Source organism: Budorcas taxicolor, chromosome 5, assembly GCF_023091745.1.
Source record: "Budorcas taxicolor isolate Tak-1 chromosome 5, Takin1.1, whole genome shotgun sequence".
Lineage (NCBI taxonomy): Eukaryota > Metazoa > Chordata > Mammalia > Artiodactyla > Bovidae > Budorcas > Budorcas taxicolor.
Window position 1 is genome coordinate 71,752,801 of NC_068914.1, and position 27,002 is coordinate 71,779,802.

General features: G+C 58.5%; 2 protein-coding genes across 2 annotated transcripts in view; one reads left to right on the forward strand and one right to left on the reverse strand.

Moving 5' to 3' along the window:
* Positions 1-14,115, forward strand: SPRYD3 (SPRY domain containing 3). Its single transcript, XM_052640259.1, has 11 exons — positions 1-86; positions 1,532-1,678; positions 2,649-2,724; positions 3,170-3,294; positions 3,598-3,733; positions 4,587-4,772; positions 10,830-10,979; positions 11,415-11,472; positions 12,074-12,193; positions 12,288-12,460; positions 12,729-14,115. The coding sequence occupies exons 1-11, from the start codon at positions 64-66 to the stop codon at positions 12,861-12,863; spliced, it is 1,329 nt and encodes a 442-aa protein (XP_052496219.1). The 5' UTR covers positions 1-63; the 3' UTR covers positions 12,864-14,115.
* The window catches only part of TNS2 (tensin 2), a 14,360-nt gene continuing 1,404 nt past the window's right edge, over positions 14,047-27,002 (reverse strand). Inside the window, 29 exon segments of the mRNA XM_052640258.1 lie at positions 14,047-14,889; positions 15,032-15,061; positions 15,168-15,236; positions 15,332-15,500; positions 15,909-15,986; positions 16,148-16,225; positions 16,351-16,443; positions 16,629-16,754; positions 17,048-17,137; positions 17,253-17,842; positions 17,970-18,120; positions 18,224-19,435; positions 19,647-19,760; positions 19,838-19,903; positions 20,009-20,138; positions 20,393-20,479; positions 20,482-20,521; positions 20,731-20,791; positions 20,885-20,997; positions 21,372-21,455; positions 22,495-22,559; positions 22,642-22,764; positions 23,029-23,079; positions 23,386-23,557; positions 23,787-23,836; positions 23,997-24,035; positions 24,357-24,395; positions 25,263-25,300; positions 25,763-25,871. Of these exon segments, the coding sequence (XP_052496218.1) occupies positions 14,751-14,889; positions 15,032-15,061; positions 15,168-15,236; positions 15,332-15,500; positions 15,909-15,986; positions 16,148-16,225; positions 16,351-16,443; positions 16,629-16,754; positions 17,048-17,137; positions 17,253-17,842; positions 17,970-18,120; positions 18,224-19,435; positions 19,647-19,760; positions 19,838-19,903; positions 20,009-20,138; positions 20,393-20,479; positions 20,482-20,521; positions 20,731-20,791; positions 20,885-20,997; positions 21,372-21,455; positions 22,495-22,559; positions 22,642-22,764; positions 23,029-23,079; positions 23,386-23,557; positions 23,787-23,836; positions 23,997-24,035; positions 24,357-24,395; positions 25,263-25,300; positions 25,763-25,871 (4,206 nt within the window). The 3' untranslated portion in view covers positions 14,047-14,750.

A 27,002-nucleotide genomic window follows, 5' to 3' on the forward strand; every position in this document is an offset into this window, starting at 1 on the left:
GGACCCGGATGTGTGTGGTGGCGGCGGCCGAAGAGCTAGTGTGCGGAGCTGAGAGGCCTATGGATGAGGAGGACGCGGCGGCCCCGGTAGGCGGGGATCGGGGGCGGGGTCCCGGAGGCCTCGGGTCGGTCTCCACCGAGCCTGAGGCGGGAGGCGGGAGGCGGGGGTCCTGGGCGGAGGCTTCGGAGTCAGGGGCGGGGCCTTGCGCTCTGGTCGCTGGGCTTCCTCTCTGGGGACCCTTCTCGGCCCAGTGCAGGGCCTGGGGAGTCTGGGCGTAGTCACACTGACGGGCCAGTGCTCCTTTCCCCCGGGTCTCCTCTGAGTGATCCGGGTGGAGGCGGGGCCCGGTGCGGCCTCCTCTCGCTGGTGCCAAGGCTATGGGATTCTAGGCAAGCAGATGCCCCTAGGTCTGGGGCGCCAGCATCAACCTGGGGTCGAGCCCTGGCCGAGTGCCGAGGAGGCCAGTCCGAGGAGGCCAGTCCGAGGAGGCCAGTCCTAGGGCTACCATGCAGATGCCTACCCTCCTGAGCCACGCAGTGGCTTGTAGCTACTGCAGAAGCTTGTAATATGCGCATGGGGAGTGAATTTAGCCTAGCCAGCTTCCTAACCCCCTACTGTGTGCAGGACTCTGTCAGGCCGTGATGGAACCCTTGTCCCAGGGTTTGGAATATGGGAAGAGAAAGTAACCCCTCTTTTTGTCACTGTGGGGAAAATTCATTCACCTATGCGTTAGCACTGTTGGTGGTTTAAATACCTGGGTCATCCTACTCCTCTCCATCTTCACTACTACCATCTTTGTGGATGCCATCTCTCATTAGAACAGCAGCTGCAGCCTCCTGATTAATTGTTTGCCACTCTGTTTTGCTCATCTTGTGATGAATTTAGTCTCCAGCCAACTGCCTGAATGATGTTTACAATCAGATAAGCCTTAGAAACATATCATTTCCAAGCTTAAAACCCTCCAGAGCTTTCCCATCATACTTGGAATAAAATTCAAACTCCTTAACATGGTCTGTAGAGCATTGATCTGGCCCCTACCTTCCTTCCATCCTTTTCTGGTACATTTTTTCTGCCTCACATTCCCTGCACACCAGCCACCTGTCCTTTCTATTTTCCTATCATGCCAGCTGCCTTGCACCTCAGGACCTGTGTTCCGGCTGTCCCCTCTGCCTGGGATGCTCTTTCTTGGGCTTGTCACATGCCAGTCACCTTTTCATCTCATAGAGTTCAACTTGTTATTCTTTCATCACGTCACTCTGCTTATTCCTGCGCTGTCTAGGTAGAATGGAAGCGCTATGAGAGTAGGCAGCCCATCCTTGTTCACAGCTGTATCCATAGCACCTTGGACAGCAGGAGCACAGAGTGGGAGCTCAGTAAATGTTTGCTGAATCAATGGACGAGGGTGGGGATTGTTAAGGTCAATCTAGGCAACTGGCTTCAAGTCTAGAGTCCTTTCCGCATTCTGGGTAGAACCGGCTAAGGTGCTCAGGGCCCTGCTTCCTCTTTCTCAAGTCCCTTCTTCCCCTGGCAGGTTTGTTCTCATGAACAAGATGGATGACCTCAACCTGCACTACCGGTTTCTGAATTGGCGCCGGCGGATCCGGGAGATTCGAGAGGTCCGGGCTTTCCGATATCAGGAGAGGTTCAAGCATATTCTTGTAGATGGAGACACTTTGAGGTGAGTTTCAGGGAGGGCTTTCACATTTTCCTTTCTATGTCAGGTCTCAGAGATGAAAAGGGGCTTTTGCAGAAGCAGAGACCTGTCTCCACTGCATGGGGATGCAGTGGACTCTGGAGGCCTTTCTGATGGAGCAGTGTGCTTCTTCACCTTGCACCCCTCTGTGCCTGTGTCTCTGGGTCTCTCTGTCCTGGACTGCATTGGAAGTAGTCATGTCAGAGATGGAGGCTGCTGGGGTGTCAGGAGTTGCCCAACTGTCTTGTTGAGAGGACTCCAGTGAGTCTGTGGGATGCCTGGGTCTCCTGCCTGCATCTCTTGAGTTGGGTTTGGTGAAAGAATGACCATTTCAAAGGCAGTGGACTTCCTGTTTTGGGAAGAATGGCCTGGTAGTGAGTCCTGCTCACTGCCTTCCAACCCTTTGGTTTGTGTGTTTGTTTTCTCTCTGTTTCTGGCTTGAAACTCTTCCCTGACTCCGTTGGAACCGAATTCTCTCACAGAGTTGTCACTGGAAGAGGGACAGAAGTAGTGCTATCTAGCCTGGAAACAAGAAAGTTGAGGAGTGGGGAGTGAATAACTCTTTCAATCTATGAAAGGCTTTGGTCCAGAGGATAGAGACTAACCATTCTCAAACCACTGAGGACAGAGCCAGAGGAAAAGGGCTGAAGCTGCAGCATGAAGGATTGAGGTTAGACAGGGTGTGAGACCGCCTAATAGGCAACTGCGGGAGGCTCTGCCTTCTTTTCCCCACTGGCAGTGCGTAAGCCAGGCTTACAGTGGTCTAGTATGGGTTGGACCCTTGCTGGAGGCAGCGGGTGACCTCAAGTATCTTGTTATGCTGTTTGTGCAGATGTGACCAGATGGATTCTTCTCTCTGCTGGCCCTCACAGGGTGGGGGTTGGGGACACTAAGGTGCTCCCCCAAACTCCTGGGCTAGGATGCTAATGGACCTCTCTCTTCATTTCTCCTTCAGTTACCATGGAAACTCTGGTGAAGTTGGCTGCTATGTGGCTTCTCGACCCCTGACAAAGGACAGCAATTATTTTGAGGTGATCAAGGCTATGGGTGGGTAGAGCAGGGGGTGAAATGGTTTAGCTCCAGGAAGCTCTTTTACTGGATTCTTGACGTAGTTCTTTAAACTTTCCATCAGGATTATCCTGTTGGCTGGGAAGAGGGCCCAGGATATCATGATGCCTAATCTGAGAGGCACCGTAGAGTCCTGTCACCCTGTCCCTTTGGCTCTCCTGCCCTTCACCTAGGTAGAATTTGACCCATGTCTTTTCTCATACCCTAACCCAAGCCCGGCATCTACTCCATCTCCTATCTTTTTCCATAGCTTGGAAATTACTAAGTAATTGTGGTAAAGTGGGTCCCCACTTTCCCCAGTTCGTCCTCTGGGCGTCCTTTCTCTTTGATCCCCCGCCTCCTGGCTCTTTGAGCCTTAGCCCTTTGCATGTCTGCTCCACTAACTGTGCCCTGCTCTCCTCCCTCCAGGTGTCGATTGTGGACAGTGGGGTCCGGGGCACCATTGCTGTGGGACTGGTCCCTCAGTACTATAGCCTGGATCACCAGCCTGGCTGGTTGCCTGACTCTGTGGCCTACCATGCTGATGATGGCAAGTGAGTTGCCTCCTGTGGCACCCAACCCCTTTTCTGTAGATTTGGGAATCTTAGATACAGTGGACTGCCTCAGGGTGGCTTTGGCCATTCCTTTGCTGGCCTTGGGGTATTTTCCTAGATTTTTCTGATCAGGTCAGGAAGGTGGCCTGTTGACTCTCTTTGGAGGCTTGCAGACTTAAAGGGGAGGGTGGAGCTCATACGAGGACGTAGGTAGATGGCATTGCAGAGTGATGGCAAGCAGGAGCACTGGGGAGAAGTTGGGAGGCCAGGCTCAGATCGTGTGTCGTTCCTCCCTGTCCACAGGCTTTACAATGGCCGAGCCAAGGGTCGCCAGTTTGGGTCAAAGTGCAACTCTGGGGACCGGATTGGTTGCGGCATTGAGCCAGTGTCCTTTGATGTGCAGACTGCCCAGATCTTCTTCACTAAAAATGGGAAGCGGGTAAGTGGGGCATCCTGAGTGGGATTTAAATGCTTGAAGCAGTCCAGGGACTTGTGTAAGTGCTGTGAAAGAGTTTGCTGGCTGGGACTGGCCCAGGGCCCCCTGGGCTCATTTCCCATCTTCTTCAGTTCAGTCTTAAATTCTCCTGGGCTCTCCTGCATGTAGAAGACCCTCCCCTCACGCAGGGGAAGCTGGGACTGTCCCCAGGTGATAGACACAGAGGGGCAAGTTTATGCAGTGGAGGAGGGGCAGCGTTTGGAGGCGGGCACAGAATGGGGTGATGTGGGGAAGGTTTTGAGCAGGAAGGAAGAGGGAGAGTTTATGGCCTGGCTCCGTAAGCTGGAGGTCGTCTTGGGACGTTTGACTTGAATGCTTTTGAGGATATGTCTTCTCCTTGTTTCACTTCTCCTTTCTTTCCCTCTTCAAAGGCTAGTGACGGTGGAGGGCTGGGATAAGAACACATAGGAGAGACCCAGGCTGTCTTCCTTCTCCTCCCCAGCCCCACCTCCTGCCCAGGGAAATCGCTTTCTCAGTTCTCCACTGAGGGGTTTTCCTCCCTGAGCATCTATCCTGAGCTCTCTTCCTGCTGCAGTCCACACTCAACATGTACCAAAAGTATTAGGCACGTCGAGAGACTTGGCGTTTGCCTTCCAGCTCTGTGGATTGCTTGCTCAGCCAGGAGTGCTCAGCAGCTTTCTTCACACTTCTCTGTGCCTCTGTGTTGCTCTCCTGTCAGCGTGTGTGGTGATGACTGGTTGCATCATTCTCAAAAGTCCCCTTGTGAGAATTAGATGAGCCTGGGGAAAGTGAGCCAGGCGGCAGCTCCCTCCTTCCTTCCCTCCCGACAACTCAGGTGGGCTCTACCATCATGCCCATGTCCCCGGATGGGCTGTTTCCGGCAGTGGGCATGCACTCGCTGGGTGAGGAGGTGCGGCTGCACCTCAACGCCGAGCTGGGCCGCGAGGATGACAGCGTCATGATGGTGGACAGTTACGAGGATGAGTGGGGCCGGCTGCACGACGTCCGAGTCTGTGGAACCGTAAGTAAGGGGCAGTGGGCGGAGGGCGCTGGGCAGAACTCCGGGGGCCCCAGCAGCTCTTAGGATTGCTTGGAATAGGCAGTGAAGACAGTGTCTTCTGTAGGGTTTTGGAAAGTGAGAGTTTGAGCAGCAGTGCCTGGCACCCTGACATGGTCCTTGCGTCCAGGTCTGTGTTCCCTTAGCCTTGGTCCTCCTTTCCCACCTTCCCTTTTGTTTGAGAGCTCAGGCTCATCGCTCAACCCTGGGGAAAGCAGTGGCTCTCCTTTGCCTCTTTGGTTCCTTCAGTCCCCAGGGTGGTGCGCACTGCTGCCCTGAACGTCTGTCTGCCTTTGAGAGGCAGGGCTGACTTTGGAGAGGCTGGATGCCTGGACCTCCCTTTTGGCTTGAACCCAGCCCAGCTGGCCCAGCTTTTCATTCTCTGCCATGTGGGACAGGTGTCATCATAAATCCTACTCGTGTTGGGAGAGGTTCTTTGAGAAGTGTTTTGAATAAGCATCCATGTCAGTCTCTTTGGCCTTCCCGCATTTTATAGAGGATGAGAAGAGAGGCAGATGATGATTCAGTGAGAGTCCTTGACCCTCCAGAGCTAGCCTTTTCATACATCTCATCATACCTGCGTTAGTCCCCTGACTAGATTTTAAACTTGGTTGGGAAGTCTATAGACCTCAAGGGAAGGAAACTCTTCATACCTACCCTCTGTGCCTCATGCTAGCTTGGAAGTGGATGGCTGCTGAGTCAGGGGTCTGGCCCTGATCTCTAGTGGGCTGCTCAGGCCTCCCACGTGGAATTGTCCCTCTGCTGCCCTCCCGCTCCAGGCTCAACCTTTTCCTCCACCCTCTGGCCTTCTCACCCCAAGCCAGGCTGTTTTTAACTCAGTCTCTGATAGCAAAACAGAAGCAGTGGGGGGTGGGGGTGGGTTAAGAGCAAGGCTCTCCAATTCTGGAGCTCAAGGCGCGTCCAACGCAGGGAAAATGGTAGGAAGCGTGCACCCCTGCAGCTTCTCACACTCTGCACCCCCTTCTGGCACTGGGGTCCAGGGACTGCAATGGCCACCAGCCCAGAGACCTCATATGCCCACTGCCTGATCTTCATCTCTCCTTTCTTTTCCCCTTCCACCATCATTCTGACAACATCTACAGAGTTGAAGTTGGGGCTGAGCCAGGGCGATGTTCCAGCTCTTATCCTTGACCTCTCCTCAAGAGTTTTCCTGGCACCCTTTCCCTGCCTGGACATGTCCGCACTCTGCTCCTTGCTCCTCCCAGGCAATCTTTGCTAATTGATGTGGAATCCTGTAGATGTTTATAAATAGCCTTCCTTCCTCTCTGCCCTTCCCCCAGTGCCCTCAGGCCACGCATTTAAGAATCTTTTTTCTTTCTTAGAGGTAAGCTATTGAGTTTAACTCTTCTCTTGAGCCCCAGCCCCAGCCGGGCACAGCTGGCAGGATAGACATGCCGTTCCCTGTCTACTTGCTCCTCTGGGGCTGCCTTGGACATGAGCCTCTTGAGGGGCGCCTCTCTTCTAGTCTTGCCAACCACCCCATCTTTCAAGTGAGGGTGACTTACCCAGTTTCTTCCAGCCCTTTGACCCACCATCCCCACTGTTGCCTCCTGGCCTCCTCCATGTCCCTTCTGACCATCCACTGTATTTCCGATCTGGTGATCTGAGTGGTGTCAGCCTGCAGGAGCCTGGGAGAGGTCACTGGGCTGTGCCTGTGCCTCCTGTTTCTAAAGATGTCTAGTGCAGCTGCTTCTCCCCTCTGCCCTTCCTGTTTTTACGTCCCGCTCTGTGTGGAGCCCTTCCCAGGGACCTCGACCTCTGCTGTGGTTGCAGCCTATTTCTCCTGCCCTGATGATGTTCCCAGGAGAGCACCCTGTGGAACCATAAAAGTCTGGGGCGAGCTTTGATGCCATCCCGCCCAGGTTTCTCAGTGTGGAGACTGTGGGCATCCTAAGTGAAACAGTTTCTTGATGGGCAGGACATTTAGCATCCCTGGCTCCAAGACCCAAGATGCTGGTAGCTCCTCAAACCATGCCCCTCGCCCCAGCTGTGTGACTGCCCACACGTTCCCACATATCTTCTTGTACTGCTGAGAAAACAGTCCCAGAGAAAATTAGAGACTTGATCAAATGTCACAGTGAATTAGTAGCAGAACTAAGCCTAGATATTCCTTGTGACCCCTCCCCCATCTTTCCCACTGTCTGATATATGCTGCCTTCTACCCAGGCCCACTCTACTGCAACTGGTCCCTCCTGCCCTCTTCTCACAGGATGAGTCCAGAGTTCTGGGCTTAAGCCCACTTTCCCAGAGATTTCCTTGTCTAGTGTCATTAGCCGGAGAAGGCAATGGCGCCCCACTCCAGTGCTCTTGCCTGGAAAATCCCATGGATGGAGGAGCCTGGTGGCCTGCAGTCCATGGGGTCGCTAAGAGTTGGACACGACTGAGCGACTTCACTTTTCCTTTTCACTTTCATGCATTGGAGAAGGAAATGGCAACCCACTCCAGTGTTCTTGCCTGGAGAATCCTGGGGACGGGGGAGCCTGGTGGGCTGCCATCTGTGGGGTCGCACAGAGTCGGACACGACGGAAGCGCCTTAGCAGCAGCAGCACAGCAGTGTCATTAGCCAGTTGAGTCTTCTTGGCCACTGTGGAAGTCTTTTACCCCTGTTTCTTTCAGTTTTGTAGTGTCAGTTATCCTCTCTACTCCTTTCTCACTGGTTCTCCCCAGACAGAAGAGAGACTTCAACTCCAGATGTTTTTTTTTAAGCCTAACAATTCATTCTGAGAAGTTTCCAACATACAGAAAAGCTGAAAAAGTAGCATAGTAAATGCCCCCTGGGTCTCCACTGCCTAGATTAACAATTGTTAATATTTAGTTGTGTTTGTTTGATCCGAGGATCTGTGTATGGACAGACCTGGCTCTTTCCAGAGGGCAGTCTGTCCCTGCTTCCTTCTGCCTTACTTTCTCCTCCTAGAGAGCGCCCCCTTCCCAGAGCTCTGGGATGCTGAAGAGTTGCTGTTGCAGTGTTCGCTCAGAGATGGGGGTTGCTGCCCCTCATCCCCGTCCCCAGGCCTTGCGCAGTGTGCTTAAGTGACATGCTGAGGGCGAGGGGCAGTAGGTAGGGCTGGGGGGTTAGACTCATTCTCTGTTCCTCATTTCTGTTCATAGCTCCTCTGACAATTCCTTAGTGACAGGGCAACAGCTTTCGTACACAAAGGGGGTGAATGAGGCCCCACCCTCTCAGGGGTCCTCCCCAGACCCAACCCAGGAGGAGACCGTGTTGGGGCCTGAGCTTGCCGGTGGGAAGCCTGTTCCTGGTTCGTGTTTCAGCTGCTTCTAGGCCCTCGGGGCACTGAGCCCTCCCTTGCTCCTGTCAGGAGGGATTAGGGTCTCTGTTGGCAAGACGAGGGCGGGTCGCAGCAGGAGAGGAGGCAGGGAGTAGGTGCTGCCGGTGTGAGGGAGGGGTGGGGTGCAGGGGGCTCTCTGCACTCTGGTCTGCAGCCTCTGCTCTGTGGGGGTGTACTGTTGGGCCTCTCAAGGCTTCTGTTGTGTGTAGAGGGAGGTGTAGGGGTCTTGAGAGCCTTAAGGAAAGAGTTCCCCTATCCCCACCAAAGATGTTGATAGAGGCATTGTTTGAGGAGAAAGCCTTGGGAGGAAGGCAGTTGGTCATCTGGGTGGAGTCATCTGGGGAGTATCCTAGGGAAATGGTGGTGATCAGGGGCCATTCCGGTGTGGGGGAGGGGGGTAAGGGCTGAGATGAAAGATCCTTTCCTTCTTTGTGATTAGCAGTTCCAATCTGTGGTAGCTTTGGGGCGATTGTTGATGTTTAGGGAGCGCTGGAACACTGGGGTATTCTAGTATAACCCCCATTTCCTGAGCTCAGGAAAGGCCAGTGTGTGCATTTATCACCTGCGGGTGGGGGGGGGGGGCAGACTAAGCCCTTGGCACTCAGTCACTTTGTCACCGGTTTTTGGAGATGCAGGTGGTGGTTCCTCTCCTGACTGCAAGGAACCTAGGCTTCTGGGCGATGAGGTGCTTTGCTTTCTGAGCTGCTCTGCAGGGTGGGGAGTAGGTTTTAGAGCCCTGAATTAGTGTGTTGCATTAGTGTGTTTCATCCTCCTGGCCTTGTAGCTTAAGGAAGCCTCCCTACCCTATCCGCAGACAAAAAGGCAGCCTGCCGTCCTCAGGGCTGAGGCAGAGGGAATGGTTGGGCGGGTTTTTCCCAAGGTTCAGGATCTGGATCCGCTGTCTTTTGGCTCTGAGAATGGAGAACACTGTGTTTCCTACACTGAGGCCAGTTGGATGCTCTGGGTCAAGGGCAGCTGTGGGGTCCCCCACCCAGTTCGGCAATGCAGAGGAGAGGGTGGGCTGGGGGCTGCTCAGACTGGGTGGAGTCCATGCTAGTTAATGTGCATCAGACCCATAACCCTGCAAGCCCACCCCCAGCCTTGTGGGAGAGAGACAGTGGAGGAATTCAGGCCGAGCTGAGCCCACCCAGAGGACCAGAAGTAGAATTTAGACGGGGTGGGCCTTCACAGTACCCGGTAAATCAGAAGACCACCTGCAGGGGGCCTCTTTCTGATGGAAGAATGCAGTGTGAGATAATGGAGACTTGGCTAGGAGTGTGACATTGCGGAGCCAGGGTGCCCTGAAGTGTGTACAGTCCTGGCTGGAGGAAGGAGGGGAGAAAGGTCCAGTGATCTGCCACAAACCTCCAGCTTTCCTCCTGGTGCCCCTGATCCCCGCCTGCCTGAGGTTCTCTGGGGCGGAGGGGAGGATGGACTTGCTGTGCTAGGGTTTCGGGGCTACAGGGTGAGGGTGGGCCAGTGCCTCCCTGAAGGGGTGGCGAGGATGTGGCCTCTCCCTCTGCTGAAGACACACGGAGGCTTGGGTGCTGGTGCTGGCGAGCATGATGCCTTTCCTGTTCAGGCAGGAGTTCTTTGTGGGGTGAGAGGCCAGTGTCCCACCCAAGGCTTGCCAGGGAGAAGTGGAGGAGGTCCCCAGGGAGTGAGTTTTCTTCAGGGCCAGAAGGGTGGGAGGGTAGAAGAAAGTCTTGAGGGGCAGTTTGGCTAATTAAAAAGGGATTAAGGAATCCCAGGTGATGCTGAGGGTGGGGGACAGACGGGACAGGGTTGAGTCACGGCCCCACTATTACCATGACAACTGATAAATAAATCCTCCCAGATTGGGGGTTGCCGCCCCGTCTTGCCCAGGCAGGATCACTGGGGCTGAGGAGCCCCAGGAGCCCATCAGTCAGCTCCCCTCCACACCCCTGCTCCAGCTTGAAAGAGCCAGAGCTGCGAGGGGCTGGGAGCAGGAATGCCTGCCTTTCTAGCCCTGCTCCGCCTGCCCCCCTCCCTCACACTGAATGCAGGAGCAGAGCTGGTCGGTCTCTGGCTCCCCAGCACCTCCCTGACGGCTACAAACAGCTCTTTTCAAAGCCCGACGGCTACAAACAGCTCTTTTCAAAGCCAAGTACAACAAAGACCTTGAGAAACGGTATCAGTCCTATCCCAGGCAGAACTGGCTTCTGAGCTGTCTCCCCTCCCCAAGACGCCTGGACTTGGCCCCTAACCTCTGCATTCTCCTCGGCCTCCCGAGGCACCCTGAGAAAGCCGGCAGACTGCTTCTTAGCCTAGCCGTCGCTTCTTTCTTCTCTGTGTTCAGGGCCCCTGGGTGGCCCTTTCCGGGCAGGCACGGTGACCGAGGGAAGAGATGGCCGAGAGAGCCCTGTGTGGCCCTGGCGCCCAGCCACTGGGATCTTGGGGCTGCTCTCCTGTCTCCCCACAGCAAGGAGAGGGTCCTTGGCTCAGTAGGCAGGTGGGTGCAGTCTTGAGCAGGGGCTCAGCCCTCATGCTCCTGCTGCCGCCTCCACTCCCCCGCCCCATCCCTGTTATCCCCTGCCTGCTGGGAGCACGGCGTCCTGCCTTGTGCCTCCAGCACCACTTCCCTTTCAGTGGGCTTTCTGTGAGAGACAGGAAACTGGTCCCCAGACAGCCTTGGAACCAGGTTTCTAGGGGGGTGTCAGCCTGGCCCCCACCCCTGGCTCTCTCCCCACAGCTGCTGGAGTACTTGGGCAAGGGCAAGAGCATCGTGGACGTGGGGCTGGCCCAGGCCCGGCGCCCACTCAGCACCCGTAGTCACTACTTTGAGGTGGAGATCGTGGACCCTGGAGAGAAATGCTACATCGCCTTGGGGCTGGCCCGGAAGGTGGGCACTAATGCTGGCTTTCTGCCCGGGGGGATGCTCAGCTCTGGGGCTTCTGGTCTAGAGCTGGGAGCTCCTAGGGAGGTGAAGGGGCCTGGCTGCAGAGAGGGGTCTTAACCTGAGACAGAAAGGTCATATGTGTTTGCTATGTAAGGGTACAGACTCCCAGTCACCTCGGGGCTGACAGAGGGTTGTGAGCCTACCACACACACACACCAGGGCCTAGATGGGGGGTGAGGGCACCCCATAACTCAGGCACCCCAGTACCTTCTCACTCTGCCCCCACCCCCTGCAGCCTCCAGTGCCTGAAGGTGTGAGCCTGTCGGGGTGGGAGCAACCATCTGGGTTGTAGCTTGTTCCCGAAGGTGAGGGTTCAGATGCCACTCTCCCATCTTTTCTGCGTGGTACCACAGCCTTCCTTTTTTCACGTTGGCATAGGATTATCCCAAGAACAGGCACCCTGGATGGAGCAGAGGGTCTGTGGCTTATCATGCAGGTGCGTGAGGGGCTGCCCTGGGGGAGCAGGGGCTGTGGGGGTAGGGGGTGCAGGGACACCCATTTTCCAGACCCCGCACGAGGGGCCTCTCCTCCAGCATCTGACCCGAGAGACTCTCCCCTGCTGCCCCCTGCTGTCCCCTTCCCAAGCTGTTCCCGCTTGCTCCTCTGTTTTCCCTCCCAGCCTGACAAGCCAGGGGAGCAGAACAGGGGCGGGGAAGCTGGGCCCAAACTGGACATTCCAGGCCTCTGAGTTGGCTCCCTCTGCTCCCTTCCTGCAGATTCTGCATTTTCTTCCTTTGACTGGTTCGATTTCCTTGCGGGCTTTCTTTAGAAAGGACGAGCCTTGAGTTCCTGGTCCCGCCTCTCCCTCCCCTCCGAGGCCCCTCTCCGCTCTCTGATCGGCTCCCAAGGGAGCCCCCCCCCAGCCCTTTGCGGGGACAGACGTGTGTCTCTCTTCTGGTGCCCGCATTGTCTCTCCTCCCTTCCTTGGGGCCAGAGAGGGAAGGAGGGGCACTTGGGCTTCCGGCGGGCGCGTGCTCTGGGGGTGTAGGGTATCAGCCCCTCCTGCAGGTGCGTGTAGTCTCCCCTCCTCCCAACAGACGACGGGAAGATCTTTCATGGCAGCGGCGTGGGGGACCCCTTTGGGCCACGCTGTTACAAAGGGGACATAATGGGCTGTGGAATCATGTTCCCCCGGGACTACATTCTGGACAGTGAGGGTGAGTGGGGGTATCCGTGGCCAACCTGGCTGGCCGGGCAGAGGGTGGGTTCTGCGGGCAGAACCGCAGGAGCTCAGGTTTCCTGGCCTCTTAGGTGACAGCGACGACAGCTGTGACACAGTGATCCTGTCCCCGACTGCCCGAGCTGTGCGGAATGTCCGGAATGTCATGTATCTGCACCAGGAAGGGGAGGAGGAAGAGGAAGAGGAGGAAGAGGAAGACGACGGGGAGGAGATAGAGCAAGAACACGAGGGCAAGAAGGTGGTGGTGAGCGCGGGGGTCTGGGGCTGGGCCAGGGCTGGCGTCCCTGCGGAAGAGGGGGCGGGACCTGGGGAGGGGGCGCAGGCTGGCCGAGTCGGGAGGCTGGCTGAGGCTGGTTTCCGGCCTCTGGACGCCCTCTCATGGTCACCTCCTGCATCGCCCTCCGTCTCTCTCCTGCGGTGGCGGGGAGTTGGGAAGGATGGGATTCAGGCCTGTGTAGCCCCAGCATCAGGCAGAGCCTGCTGCCCATCCCACTCTCCTCCTCCACCCCTAGGTTTTCTTCACTCGGAATGGCAAGATCATTGGGAAGAAGGATGCTGTTGTACCTTCTGGGGGCTTCTTCCCCACCATTGGGATGCTGAGCTGTGGGGAAAAAGTCAAAGTGGATCTGCACCCCCTGAGTGGCTAGGCCTTCTCCCGGACCTGCCCCTCCCCTCTGTCCCCTCCCTTTGCAGAACCAGGTACCCAGTTCCTGACTCCCCATGGATCTGCCTACCCAGCAGGCCCCAGGGGGCATGTCGGCCCTACCAGATCAGGCCCCTGCCAAGCTCCTCCATGCCCACGTTTCTGCCCCAGGGCTGCCCCAGTTGTCAGTCCGTGGGCGAGAGACCCTGGTTGGACAGGAACAGGCCCGAAGCGTGGTGCGCTGTGGCCAGGTCCCCTTGGTTTTGGGCGTGGGCGCGCCCCCTTCCGCACTGGCCCGTGTGAGGGGAGAGGAGTGAGTGCTTCTGTCTCAGCTGCTGTTGGGCCTAAGGCTTGAGAGGGTGGAGCCGGACAGCCCCTCCCCGTTTACCGGGGTTCCTGGGGCAGCTGTCTTCTGTTCCCTGTCCTCGTCATTGTGTGAACCAGTTGCTGCTCTCACCCCCCTGGCTGGGCTAGGGGGGCTCTCTAGGGCCCTCGCTCTCCTTCACTGAATGCTGTCCCTAGAAGACTACTTGAGGGCCTCTCTTGTCTCCCCCCCGAGCCAGCTTCCTCCCTCACGACCTGCTGGGGCACCATGGTCCCCCGAGAACCCCCATCTCTGGCTCCCCCAGCTGTACACACGTAGATGTGCCCATGGCACGTAGAGAGAGGGGCTGTCAGGTCCCAGAATGGAGCCTTTGCTCCTGTCTCCCTCTGGGCCTCCTCAGCTCACCTGTGGCACCTTTGTCTCTAGTTCCTGAGGATGCAGGTTGAGACCCCAAAGCCTCTCCCACATGGTGAGGGCAGGGCCCCAGAGCCCAGTGAGAGCCCGTGCTCCGCTGCCCCACCCGCACCCTGCTTGCTGCCTGTGCCAGTTGCCTGTTTTGCTTCAGTGTTTGATCTAGCACTTACACGTGTCCTCCCCCACCAAGCCCTCCAGTCTCCTAGCCTCTTGACCCCGACTCCTCCCCACACTAGCTTCCGGGAGGGGAGGGAGAGGGAGCAGGAGCCGTTGGCCTTGGTTTGGGGAGAGTGGGCAGGGCTTTAGGGGAAGCAGTGAGCTGTACTGCAGGGGCCTCCACTTTGGCCCTCCCTTCAGGCCCTGTACTATGATGTATGAAATGTATGTACAGACCAGAGATGTTTATACAGCCAATAAAGATGGAGTTTCCATATTTATCAGTACAGCCGGGACAGGGGAATCCTTCCCAGTACATGAGCCGGGGACAGGGCTGGAGGAGGGAGCGGCGAAGGGCTGTGGGGCCAGGGAGAGGGATCGTGTGTGTCCCACAGACATGGCTTGGGCCTGGGATCCCCTAAGAAACACAGGTGTGGTCCTGGGAGACCCGAGGCTTTGTCCTTCCTGGAAACAGGCATGAGTCCAACTCTAACTAAACATTATAGAAACTCTTTATTATTAGACAAAAATAGACTCATTTTTTTTTTCTTTCCCCTTTTCATGTGATCCTACTCTGATCTCTCTGCTCAGAGGGGAGGCAAAGGAGGGAGTGCCTTGCTCCCCACACCTCTCCCCTCTCCCTGCCGTGCTGGGACCTGCAGCTGGTGGAGCAGGCAAGGCCTGTCTCCCCCTCCAGCGCAGATGCTCTCCTGCAGGTGGGGCTGTCCAGATAACCCCTTCCAGGCTCCACCACCTCACCCTCACACCGTCTCTGCCCTCTGCTCACATGCAAGGTCATCTCATGGGCCCATCCACTTCGCTTAGCAGGCTGGGGGCGGGGAAGGAGAGCAGCGTCCCAGGCCGATGTGTCCGCTCCCCATTCCTAGGGGAGAGGCCGGCTCCTGGGTCTCCTGGGTCCAGGCCAGGGGAAGTGAGGGCTGTGTGGTGCTGAGAGGGGCACAGTGTCGACGTGGGCTTGGAGCTTGTGGCCTTCCTTCATTTCCTCTGGCCCAGTAAAACTTTGGTGATGAAGGTGACAATGGCGCCTGCAGGCTGATCCGGGTCAAGCTCTGCGAAGAGGTGGCACACATTCTCCCAAGGGCTTCCCGGCTTCTTGGCCACGAAACCAAAGATCCTGGGGGCACAAAGGCAGGGTGGGGAGCGCTGAGCACCCCTTCCTCAGGGATGGCCATGCCAGGGATGGGGAGCAAGCAGGCGCCTGGACACCACGCTGATGCCGCGCTGGGAGGGGAGATGGCACCCTGGCGGAGACTTACTTGGAGGTGGTCCCGTCGGAGTTGGTCCATCTGCGGAAGGAGAAGAACTGTGAAGGGATGCACCCAGGGAAGAGCTACCAGTGGAGAAGCTGGGCTGTGGGGACTGTGGGATGAAAGGGCTGGGAGGGAGGGTCACCTCCGGTCCTGAGGGTCAGTGCTGGAGAAGGTGATGCTGTTCACTGGATAATGGCGGCGAAAGAAGAGCCTGGAAGGACGAGGGTGGGGAAAGTCACCCAGAAATCGGGGCCCCCGGGGTCTGTGCCTGGGGTCCCCCAGGGGCTTACCGGCACACATACTCACTTCCTTTGGTTGTCTGTGAGTGTGATGCCCTGGGCTGAGACCTTGAAGTGGACGACGGCTGGCGCGGGGCGGGGGCTGCAGCTCAGAGCTGCGGAGCTGGCCCGTGCCACTGCTTGGGGGCCCGTCAGCGACTCCGTCTCCACTGAGGTCAGGTAGAGCACGCTGCAGGCTGCACGGTGAGGAGTGGGTTGAAGGGAGCAGGGAGCGGTGGCTCTGCCAACCCCAGCTCCATCTCCCCTCCGTGTTCCACCCGCCCAGCTCTTGCACTTTCCCCAGCTAGTGCTGCTCAAAATGCATCCGTCACACAGGTAGCCTGTTAAAAAGGCAGGTGACTGTGCGAGGTCTTTAGTCAGAGATGCTGGAAAGAGGCCGGAGAATCTGCATTCTAGCAAGACCGCACCCCTGCAGCCCAGACAGGTCTCCCCGTCCCATCATGTCTATGGGGACAGGCCTCCCCTGCCTTCCTGGGTAAGGTGCATCTGCCAGGGCTGGCCCACACACAAGGCCTTTCTGTTCTCCATGTGTCAGGGGTGTCCTATCTGGTGCCCGGGGAAGGGAAGGAGGGAGAGGCCCGTACCGGCGCCTTGACGCAGGAGGTCTGCTGCTGTGCTCATGTTGCTGGGCACTGGGGCCTCTGGGACCTCCTCCAGAGGATCTGAGGGAAACGGGGGTCAGCAGGGAGTGGCAGTCCCCGGAGCTGGGGGCACCCTCTGCCGCCCCGAGGGAAGGCAGGCAGGCAGGGAGCCAGGACCGGAGATCGTGCCTTGGGCCACAGTGGGAGGGGAGGAGGGGGAGGACAGGTGCCCAGACACCCACCTTTGCTGGGAATGCGCAGGCAGCAGGGCAGGGACAGTGGGGAGATGGAGTGCTGGGAGACCAGGGCTGACAGGCTGCCTGCAGGGGAGAGGCGAGTGGGCTCCCGAGCTGCCCAGAGACACCTCCAGTCCTCCACCTCCCTCCTGACACCTCTTGGCCTCCCTGCAATGCCAAATGCAGCCTTCCCCACCCCTGCTTCTCACCAAAGTAGGGCTCGCTGGGACAGCCCTTGATCTTCACCCCTTTGGGCCCAGTCTCAATGAGAAAATGGCGGACCAGCTGTTCCGAGGGGTCCCCTGACAGGAGTGGAGAGGAGGGGAGAAGATTCCAGGTTCTACTTCTCTGCTGGAATTCTCTACCAAGCAGGAGAGCTCATCTCCTCCTCCTCCCTACTATGAAGTGACACGGGCCACCCTGCCTGGTCTTGCCTCTGTGCCTCCCTCACACCATCCCCTCCCCCTCAGGCTGGGCCACTCTGTACCTTTCCAGGACTGGGCGCTGGGAGGGGGCGTGGCCACCTTGAGAGCCAGCCCATAGGCTCCTTGGAATGAATGACTGTCCCTGATCAGGAAGGCCCCAGGGTCTTTGTCCTTCAGCAGGGTGATGGCTGGGGGAGGTGGGAGAAGCTTTCACAGGGGCAGACCAAGCCCCAGGGAGCCCCTCCGCTCTGCTGCCCGAGCCCCCCAGAACCTCTGGCCCTGACAGCTGTGGTGTCAGTACCCAGGATGCCACTGGGGAGTCAGTGCACTGGGCACTGAGCGGGTAAGACCTCCTCGGGCCTAAAACCCAGAATCACCTGCTAGAAAGAGGCTCGGCCCAGAGGAGGCCCACTGATGAAGTGGCACAAACCAGAAGCTGAGCCAGAGGCCCGGAGGGAGTAGGGGCAGGCTGGCTTCTCACCTTGGTCACGGGACAGGTGTGGCTTGTACCAGAACTTGGATGTGTCCTGGACAAACTTGACATTGCTCTGGCTCTCTTGCATCGGGGGCTCTAGAACAGGGAGGGACTAAGCTTTACCCCAGGGCTCCCCAGTCCCCATGCCATGCCCCTCCCTGGAAACCAGGGTTCTCCTAAGGTGGCCCCAGCCTTCTGAAGGCCTTTATACCTGGGGGTTGGGGGGCATTATCCGGGAGCAGAGGTGCAAAAGTGACATGGTGACTAGTGCCTCTGGCTGGTGGTGATGCCTGCTCCGGGCCCCAGGGTCCCGGCTGCTGCCCAGGCCCCAGCAGATGACGTTTCTCAGGAAGGGGGGGCTGGGGGGGGCCGTTGATGTCGTAAGATGCAGCCAGAGGAAAGGCAGGTGTGGGCGAGCTCTGAGGGGGTTCTGGGCTGGCCACAAGCCAGGGCATCTGAGTAGGCACAGGGGTGAGGGGGGACCCGTCCGGGCTGTCCGGGGGGTCTCGCAGGCCCTGCCAGGGGGCGTGACGGAGGCCGGGCAGGGTGTTGGGTACAGGCCCCCTTGGACTGGCGCTGTCCAAGCGGCCCCCCGGGCTCCTCTCCTGAGGCCAGTCGTTGGGAGAGCTGGGTGGGGAGGCTGGGGAGAAGGCGCCAGGGGCTGGAGGCTCAGGCCCACTTCCCGCAGGCAGCTCTGGAGCCTTATCAGCGCCTCCCTGGGAAACAGGCGGCAAGGCCTCCGCGGGACTCAGTCTCTGAGTGGGCGCCAAGGTGGGGGACCGGGTGTCCTGCCGTCGGGTGCTGCAGGGAGGGAGGGCGGGCAGGAGTTTAGTTGGGTTGCAGAGCCCTGTGTGAGGTGCCTGCCAACACAGGCTTCAGTGTCTACCCAGATAAGGAGGCCCCTGAGCTGCCCAGCCCCACGAAGCACCTCTCCTTGCCCTGGACGGGACTGCTGGTGTGCAGCGGTGTGGAAGGACCGGACAGCTCGGAAGTGGTGCTGCACTGGGCATCTCGCGGGGACCGGGGCAGGGTGCTGTGCCCGCTGGGACCCTCCCTCCAGGACACAGGCTCCGGCGACTCTGCAGGGAGAGAAGGGGCTGTAGCTCTTCCTCAGTCTGTGCTTTCCCCACCATTCCCGAGAACCCTCTTCTGCCCTGGGCATCCCCCTTCCCAGGGCCTCACCTGGAGATGCCAAGGGTCCTGCTGGGGCCAGGTGCCCAGGCAGCGGATACCGGTCCCCTCCTTCCTCTGCAGGGATCTCGTAGCTCAGCTTCCTGGACTGGGGGTAGGGCGGGCTGCCAGGGGAGATGGAGCCAGCCCGGGGGGAGTGGGGACGAGGGCTGGGATACCCTCTGCCCTCACCTGGAGACCCACAGCTGTGCGGCACCCGGCCGTATGCTGGGCAGCAACTGGGAACCGCGCCTCCATAGCCGTACGTTACCAGGGCAGGGTACCCTGGGTGCCCATACCTGCCCTCGGGGCACAAGGCATAGGAGCAGCCCTCATGCCCTTCCTCGCCTGCCTTCGGTGGCTTCAAGCAGCTGTAGTCAGGCAGCGGGGTATGGTGGTGCCCGCAGGCAGGCACCAGCAGGGGCAGCGGATGCCCGGGTCGCACCGGGTGCAGGAGGGGCTTACCAGCCTCACTCGCCCAGCCCTCTCCAGCCTCCCTCTCCAGCCGCAGCCCATAGAGGGCTGCCGTGGGCAGTGCTAGCTTCTCCTCACAGGCGGGGCACGAGCACAGCGCAGGCAGCCCTGGGTCTTCCAGGATCACCACCTCCCGGTAGCCTGGGGAGCGGTAGCCAAAGTCTCCATTGGTGGGTTTCCCCAGCTCAGGTGGGTAGGGGTACGGCCCCTCGGACAGTGAGCGGCAGAGGCGCCTCTTCTCCACGGAGGGCTCAGCATAGCCCTGGGGGGCCCCCTCATAGGCTCCGAAAGCCAGCCGCCGCCTCTCCAGGGTCCCCTCTGGCCGGTAGTAGCCTCCATTGGGGACCCCGCAGGGTTCCCGATAGCCCTGGCGGCAGGAGCAGTGGCGGCTGAGGCCAGGCCTGTGTCCCGAATATATTCCGAGGTGGGGGCCTCCGCCCGCAGCGGGCTGGTCTTCATCATCAAGGATGGCCGTCTCGCGCCCAGCTCCCCTGCCCCCACTGGCCACTCCACAGCCTCCCAGCAGGCGCTCGAGCTCCTGCCGCTCGGCAGCCGTCGGAGGTGGCCGGCCAGGGGACTCGGCGGCCGGCTCCGTGGTCAGCGTGGAGGAATGGCCAGAGTCGCTGCTGACAGAAAGCAGCGGGGGTGGGGGTGGCTCCGGAGACGGGGCCGGTGGGGTCTGGCGGGGGGCTCGCTGCACCTGGGCATAAGGACTGCCATCCAGGGGCCCCCGGGTGTGGGTGACAGAGTCTGAGTGGGGAGAGGATCCGGGCGGGATAGCAACCAGGCCACAGTCGGGGAGAGAGAGAGAGAGAAACAGACAAAGCGCGTGTTAATAGGGGACGGTGCCGGAGACTCCAGCTCGGGGGGTGTCTCTTGGGAGGGTGTCTGTCTAGGGAGGGAAGCATGTCCCCCCACCGGAAGCTCCACCTCCCTCCCCCTCTGGGGGCACCCCACACACCGTCCGCACTGTCCTCATGGTGCAGGTTGAAGTTCTCGTAGGAGTCCCAGCGCACTGCGGGCTCTGCAGTGTTGTAGTCGACAGAGACGGAGGGCTCATTCCGTGGGGTGCTACCTATAGAAGGGCGCCCCGGGGGTGAGGAGCAGGGAGACAACCCCTGCCCCTTGCCCCCTGCCAGGCTTGGCTCTTACCTTTGATCTTCTCTGGGCTGGAGGAGAAGACGAACTCCACCGAGGCTTGGAAGGGGAACCTCTCGTCTGTGGGGAGTGGACAGTGAGGAGCAGGTGCCCCCCTCCCTGCCCTTACCCATCTGCCTGCCTTCACCCGGGCTCCAGCCCCCAGGTCACTTGTCTCCAACTCACCGGCCCAGGCCTCATCCAACTGGTCCTTGGAGAAAATGAGCCGTGCTCCATGGATGGTGCATGTGTGGAACTGGACTCGGAATACGAGGGTCCGGTCAGTCCCCCGGCTACCCTTGTGATAGCATGTTACCTGTGTGAGGGGAGGGAGACCAGCATTCAGGCTCTGTGTCCACACACAACTCCTCTGTGCTTCTACCCTGGGGACTATCTGGGTGCAGCTCTGCTCTGCCTCAACTCCAAGGTGACCTCCCCATCAGGAAGACAACCTCCTTGCCCTCCAACCTGCCTCGAATTGATGGTTCTCCAGAGACGGTGCAGCTGGCAGCGTTCACCACCACCCCAACCCCACCCCCAGGACTCTCCCTGTGGCTAAGGCCCCCTCACCATGACATCGCCTTTGAGGAGGAGGGCTGGCTCCAGGCTGATACAAAGCTGCTGGGGACCAGGGCCTGCAACATGACTGGGGAAGAGAGAGGGCAGAGCTGAATCAGGGGCACTTGGATGCACCGGAGGCTGTGAAGAGTCAGGAGGGAGTTGGGCGATCAGAGACTGAGCCCTCCCTGAGCGCGAGCCCTTTAAGCATCAGCTTCCCCATCTGTAAAACGGATTCTACGATGCTATTAGTTTTGGGGTGCAGTGGCTAGAGCTAGAGGCCCAGCTGTCCGGGAAAGGCTGGAAAAACAGGGATTCAGGGAGAAGGGGTCTGGTAACAGAGCACTCACTAGACTCCTGATGTGTAGACAAGCTGCATGGATTGGTAGATCTTGAGGAAGGGCTGGAAACCTAGAGGGCAAAAAAGAGAAGGTCCATGAAGGGTGGTGAGTGGAGGGGGTGGGGGACAGTGACCCCCACAGAGCACATTCCAGGCAGACTCACCTGCACCAGGTTCAAAGGCTGGCAGCACGGGCACCAGCACATAGTGCAGGAAGAGAGGGCTGCTGTTCATGCGGATGGCCCCGGACAGCAGACCGCTGAAGTAGGTGATGTACCTGGTGGCGGGATTTAAGGGGGATGGAAGCCCCTTCCAGGTCTCGGCCTCACGTGATACAGCAATGGGCCCTGACTATCCCGTGAGTCCCTCTTTATCGCAAGACTCAGCTTTATTTTCTGTATAGCTCTGGCTAACATCACAAACGATCTTGTCTATTTATTCATAGGTCTGTTGCCTTCTACCCCACCAGCATGTAAATAAGCCCCGTGAGAGCAGAGACCTTGGATTTGTTCTGCATTCTCAGCACCTGACACAAGCCCCGAGCACACAGGAGGTGCTCCCGGAAGGTGTGCTGTATGAATGAGATAAGCTTGGCCTGGGCAGCCACGGAGGGACCTGCTCGCCTGGCCCATCCCCACCCAGGCTGCTCACCGGCGCTGGGAGGGCTGCAATTCTGCGGCAACCTTGTCTTCACAAAACTTCCGCATGGTAAGGGTCGCCAGCGCCTGGTCTGCCCTGGGGAGACAGGGGCCAGTGTGGGGGCTAAGGGGGTGGTTACATCCTGGTCTCCCTTTCCTAAGCTCCAGGGGAGGGAAGAGTGGTGTGATTCCCCGCAAGTTTAGAGGAAGTTCAGAGTGGTGGTGAAGAGAACTAGAAACCCCACAAGCAGTCACTTTACTAGTTGTTGGGCTGCAGGCAACCGTTTCCTGAGTTTTAGTTTCTTCTTCGGTAAAATGGGACAATAAGACCATGCTATGGGTTGAACTGGGGCTTCCCCGGTGGCTCAGTGGTAAAGAACCCACTTGCCAATGCAGGAGACATGGGTTTGATCCCTGGGTCGGGAAGATCCCCTGGAGAAGGAAATGGTCACCCACTCCAGTATTCTTGCCTGGGAAATCCCATGGCAGAGGAGCCTGGCGGGCTACAGTCCGTGGGGTGGCAGAAGAGTTGGACATGACTTAGCGACTAAACAACAAAAACAGGTTGAATTGTGTCCCCCCAGAAGATATGTACCTCAGAATGTGACCTTATTTGGACATAGGGTCGTTGCAGATGTAATTAATTAAGATGTTATACTGGAGTAGGGTGAGCCCTTAATCCAATGTGACTGGTGTCCTTAGAAGAAGAGAAGAAGAGACACAGACACACAGACACACAGGAAGAAGGCCATGTGACGATGAAGGCAGAGACTGGAGCGGTCCACCTATAAGCCAAGGGACACCAAGGACTGCTGGCCACCACCGGCAGCTGGGAAGAGGCCACTCCCAGAGTCTCAGCGGGAGTGTGGCCTCGCTGACACCTTGATTTTAGACTTCTAGCTTCCAGAACTGAGACAACAAAATTCTGTTGTCTTAAGCTACTTAGTCTGTGGCACTTTGTTATAGCAGCCCTAGGAAAGTGGTGAAGTACAAGTGAGAAAAAGGAGGTGGAAAGCTCAAGTTTATAGCAAATGGCTCTGGACCCTGAGGTGGGCTTTAGAGGAGGGGGGCTCATCAAGGGCCAGCTGGAGGGAGGGTCCCTGGGGAAGTGGGAACTTGGGGCTGGGGCACCTTACCCTGCAGAGATCTTGCTGTAGTGCATGTAGGCAGAGACGATGACACCGAGCTTGCCCTTGCTCCCCTGAGGACAAAGAGGGATAGAGGGCTTGCTGGGGCCCTTTGCTGAGGGCCCCCAGTCCTGTGAACCTGAAGTTCCAGCTCACCTTGCAGTACAATACGACCACGTGCTGCGGGTCAGCGCTGAGCCAGGTCTCCATGGCTTTGCAAATGGAGCACAGCTTGTCTAGGGGGGGTGCGTGCAGCTCAGGCCAGCCAAAGTCCTGGACCTGAGGGGTACAGGGGTGGAATTGGGGCTGGTGGCCACCAAAGAAGAGGTGAGTGGGGTGGAAGAGGGATAGGGTTTAGGTGCCTGGAGACAAGGTCAGGGGCCTGTTCTTGTATCGATGACAGCCTCAACTCTTTCCTCACCGAGATGATGGGTGGATACCTGCTGCACCATGCTTTGGGCTGTCCCAAGTGACAAATCATATGGGCAAGTGCTACTATTAATACTGAGAAGGCTGGGGGTGATGGTTTTAATTCCCTCCTACCTTCGGGTTTAGGCGGGTCAGGTCATGTCTTTTCTCTGAAAGGTTGAAGAGCTGCAAGAAAAGTGGGTTAGGGCGTTAGGTGAAGTGACCCCAGGCAGCGAGGCGTGGTGATTCTTGGAGGTGTCACCTGCTGTGACCCTAAGTAAGGGTCTTTCTCCAAAAGGAGGAAGTGACTAAGGCCCAGCCTAACTTTGACAGCCTCGTCAGTTGTCTGCCTTCTAGGTCTGCTCCGTGGAGCGTCCGGGGCCCCGCCCACTCGGGGCCCCGCCTCCACAGGTTTGACGTCAGGGAGCCGCCGGGCCCTGCTGGCCCTCCCAGCCCTCTCATTGGCTGACTGAAACAGGTCCCGCCTCTCACCAGGTACTTGTCACGGTGCTTGGATTGCAGCACGTGAGCCAGCTCGCGCAGGTGGCCCCGGTGTCGCTGCTCGTCGGGCCGCGCGGGGAAAGAAGCGGCCAGGATCCGCTCCGTCACGTAGGTGAGGTCCAAGTCCCAGCGGCGCTCCATGAGCGGGTCCAGGCTGAAGCTCCTGGGGAGGAGGGGGCGAAGCTGTGTTAAGAGCGGGGCGGGGAGAGGGTGTGGGGCGGGAGGCTGGTGTGATGGAAAGGTGTCTGGCCAACTACAGGTGAGGCCCCCTGGGTCCTGACCTTTTGGGGGTGGGCTGTCCTAGAGAGCTTTGCTGGGGGGAACTGCCCTGGGCTGAGGTGTGGGGTATGAGGAAAGGGCTCATATGGGACCACAACCGGCACCCTACTTACCTGGGCAGAGTGCTGCGCTGCTTTGAGTGGTTCAGAGACTTGGTGGATCCCTGGTGGATGAGATGAGATTTTGCACACATATTTTGTGCCCCTCACTCTAGGCTTCCCCACTCCAGAGTTCCATGAATTTTGCTCCAGGAGAGACCTAGGTCCTTAGTCCCACAGCTATCTGCTTCCGCCCCCCCAAGCCCCCCTGCAGCTTCACCTTACCAAGTGCTCTATGCGCCTCACAGGGGCGGTGTTTCTCCGCTAGAGGGAGAGGGGGGAGGAAAAGGGAGTGGTTAGGCAAGGGGCAAGGACCAGTCTGGGCCTGGGGGCAGTGGGGAGGGCTTGTGTGTGTCCCTGTGAGGGATGTATTAGGTGGGGCAGGGAGAGAGGGAGGAGTTCTAAGCCAGAGCAGGCCCAAGACGCGAGAGCAGAGGGCTCAAAAATTTTCCACTGTCTCAGGATGGCCACTATGCACAGCAGTCCATTCAAGGGAACTTCTTGGGGCCCGTCTGTGGCCACCAGACCTCTGGACACTGCAACCTGGTTCTCTGGATCCCCCACCCCATCCCAGAGCACACTCACCAGCTCCACGGGAGGCAAAGCCTGACAGGACGAAGTCACCTGGAAGGAGACTGGAGTGAGGAGCTGAGCTGCTGGTGAAATGGGCTCTCCTGGGCTTAAGGATGGGGCCACCCCTCAGCTTCAGCAAGAAAGTGGAGGGGCTGTCAGCAGATGGGCACAGGCTGCAACTGAGGTCCCTCTATTTAAGGGAGCCTCCCCTCTGGCCTCTCGGCCTCCCACCCCTGGGCCCCCAACATGTTACTCTTGGCTCCCAGCCCCCTGCCCACACAGACCCCCATTCATCCAGCTGCAGGGTAGGAGTTATATATAGAGCCAGGCAGGCAGGCCACAGCCAGGGACAGACACTGGCCTCTTTCACTGGGAGACCCCGCCCCTGGGCACACAGCTCCCCAAAGCAAGCTCCAAGGGCCTAGGACCCCTCACACTGCAGGAGGACTAGGGCACCTCAGAGACGGGGCTGCCAATGGATAGTGGGTGCTGCCTACATCTTGCATCTTCTGCCCAGCCTTTCCAGGGCCCAGGACAAGACCCACTCACACATCCTGAGGACCCTTCCCCAGAGGGAAGGCACAGCCCATCCGGCCACCAGTCTCTGCTTTGACCCCCACCCATCCCACCCTTCCTCCTCCTCGTTCTCCTCCTCTTCCCTACACCCACCCCCTCACCCCCCGTCCTCGCGCCAGCTGCAGCCTGGGCACAGCACCAAGACAAACGTGCTGTCTTGCTGTCCACCCGCCTGGGCCAGTCCTCCAGGGGGTGGAATAGGGTGGTTCTTAAAGGGCCCAGTACAGTACCCTCTGTTACCCAGCAGGGGTTCCCCAATGATGAGAGGGGTAGAGGGGAGGAGAAGCCCATTTCAGAGGAGGAAGGGACCTCAAGCCCCCCTCCCCACATCAGATTACCCACCTTTGCTTCACATTTTCTGTGTGTTGCCACCTTGCAGACTAGAGGGGATGGAGGGGAGGAGAGTGTTAGCACGGGCCTACTGGGGCAGTGGAAGGGGTGGCTCTCTTGTCTCCCCAGGTCCTGAAACTTCCCGGACTCCAGCTGTACTGAGCTGGCTGGAGTCCGGGAGCAGGGGCAGAGTTCAAGGGAAGCACATGGCAGGGGTGTGCTACTGCCTAGGCCAGGGAGTGGGGGACCCAGGGGCAATGTTCTAGGGTGGGTGCAGGTGAGGAGGAAGGCACGGAGGGAAGCCCCAGTTCCAGGTCAGGTGAGAGGGTAATTTAGAGTACTAGGCTTCCTGGGTGCTGGGGGCGCAAGGGCTGTTTGGAGGGGAGGCAGTTCCTCTTCACCCTTACGGTGCCCAGCCCATGCTCTGTTCTGGGGTCTGCCTGCTGGGGCTGTGCAGCCCAGGGGCGCTGGGTGATGCTCTCAGAGCCACAGCCTAGGGTGGGACACCTCACCTCTGCATGAGACGCCCGTCCCATCGATGGCCGCCTTACACACGGCACACACTGGTGGTTTCTTCCGGAAGACCTTTTCCCGGAAGCTATGTGGCTCAGCTTTCCTAGGCTGACGGGTGGAGGGACAGACAGACAAGGGTGTCAGTTCCCACGGGTCCATCTCCAGAACGGGGCCGGGCCTGAGTACAGCACTTTTTCTGTCTTCTTTTTCTATAGCCCCCAAACTTGTCAAACGAACTTGGCCACAGCTGTTTCCAACCAGTTATAGTGCTTGTCCTCAACAGTGCATAGAACCCGGCCCCTTGCGTCACCCTAGCTGGGTCAGCTCCTCCCCAAGGGATCAGTTAGGCCCCTCACGTGGCCCTGGTGTGTGATACCCTTGTGGTCACTGTTACCCAAACCCTAGAGCTTCCGTTCTGGTGTAGGGGGTGGTGTTCCCGACTCCTCTATGAAGGCAACCTGTTTCTCCTCCCATCTTGCCCTCCCTTGCAGGAGGCGCCTGTAGGAAGTAAGAAGGGAGGGGGTCAGACATGAATGCAGGGTGTCAGTCACGAGCACCCAGATGACCCAGCAGGAGTGTCCTCAGCCAGGCCTGCTTCCCTGGCGCCCACTGTCCCCGTCCTCCTAGCAGCTGACACGCCCTCCTCCCCCCACTGTCAGAACAACATGTTTACTCATTGTGCATCAAGGCAGCAGGCAGCAATTGTGTAAGGAGGGGGCGGTCATGCTGGAGGGAGAGGCAGATGGAGGCACGACATGGAAATATTTAGCTGCCTTACTGCTCCAGGATGTAGTAAGCACTCAGTCACTTGAGAAGGTTCAAGAGGGATTCCAGCACTGAAAGGGGAGAGGGTGTACCCGCTGCTCTCCGGCCTTCCAGAGTGCAGTGAGCAAGGCGGCTGGGATGTCCCCCGCGGCCCAGGACTACTGTTCCCATCCGTCCATCCTCTGGGGACCGTTTACCTCCTCGTCTCCTCTCCTATTTTTCTTCTCCTCTGGCATTCAAGTTTCGGCCTCCCTCCCCCATACATAGTACTGTCTTATGTTGCCCTGAGATGCCTTTTTGAGGGGTAAGGCTGAAAAAAATGTGGGGAAAGGCAGTGATGGGGCCTCTAGGCCCCCCAGCCTGGGGATGCAGGCAGCACCTCTGGTGCCTTGGCTGTCCTTGAAGCTGCTGGATTAAACTCAACTTGAACTCTTCTGGGCTGGACCAACTCTGCCAGACCCACTAGGAAACTTG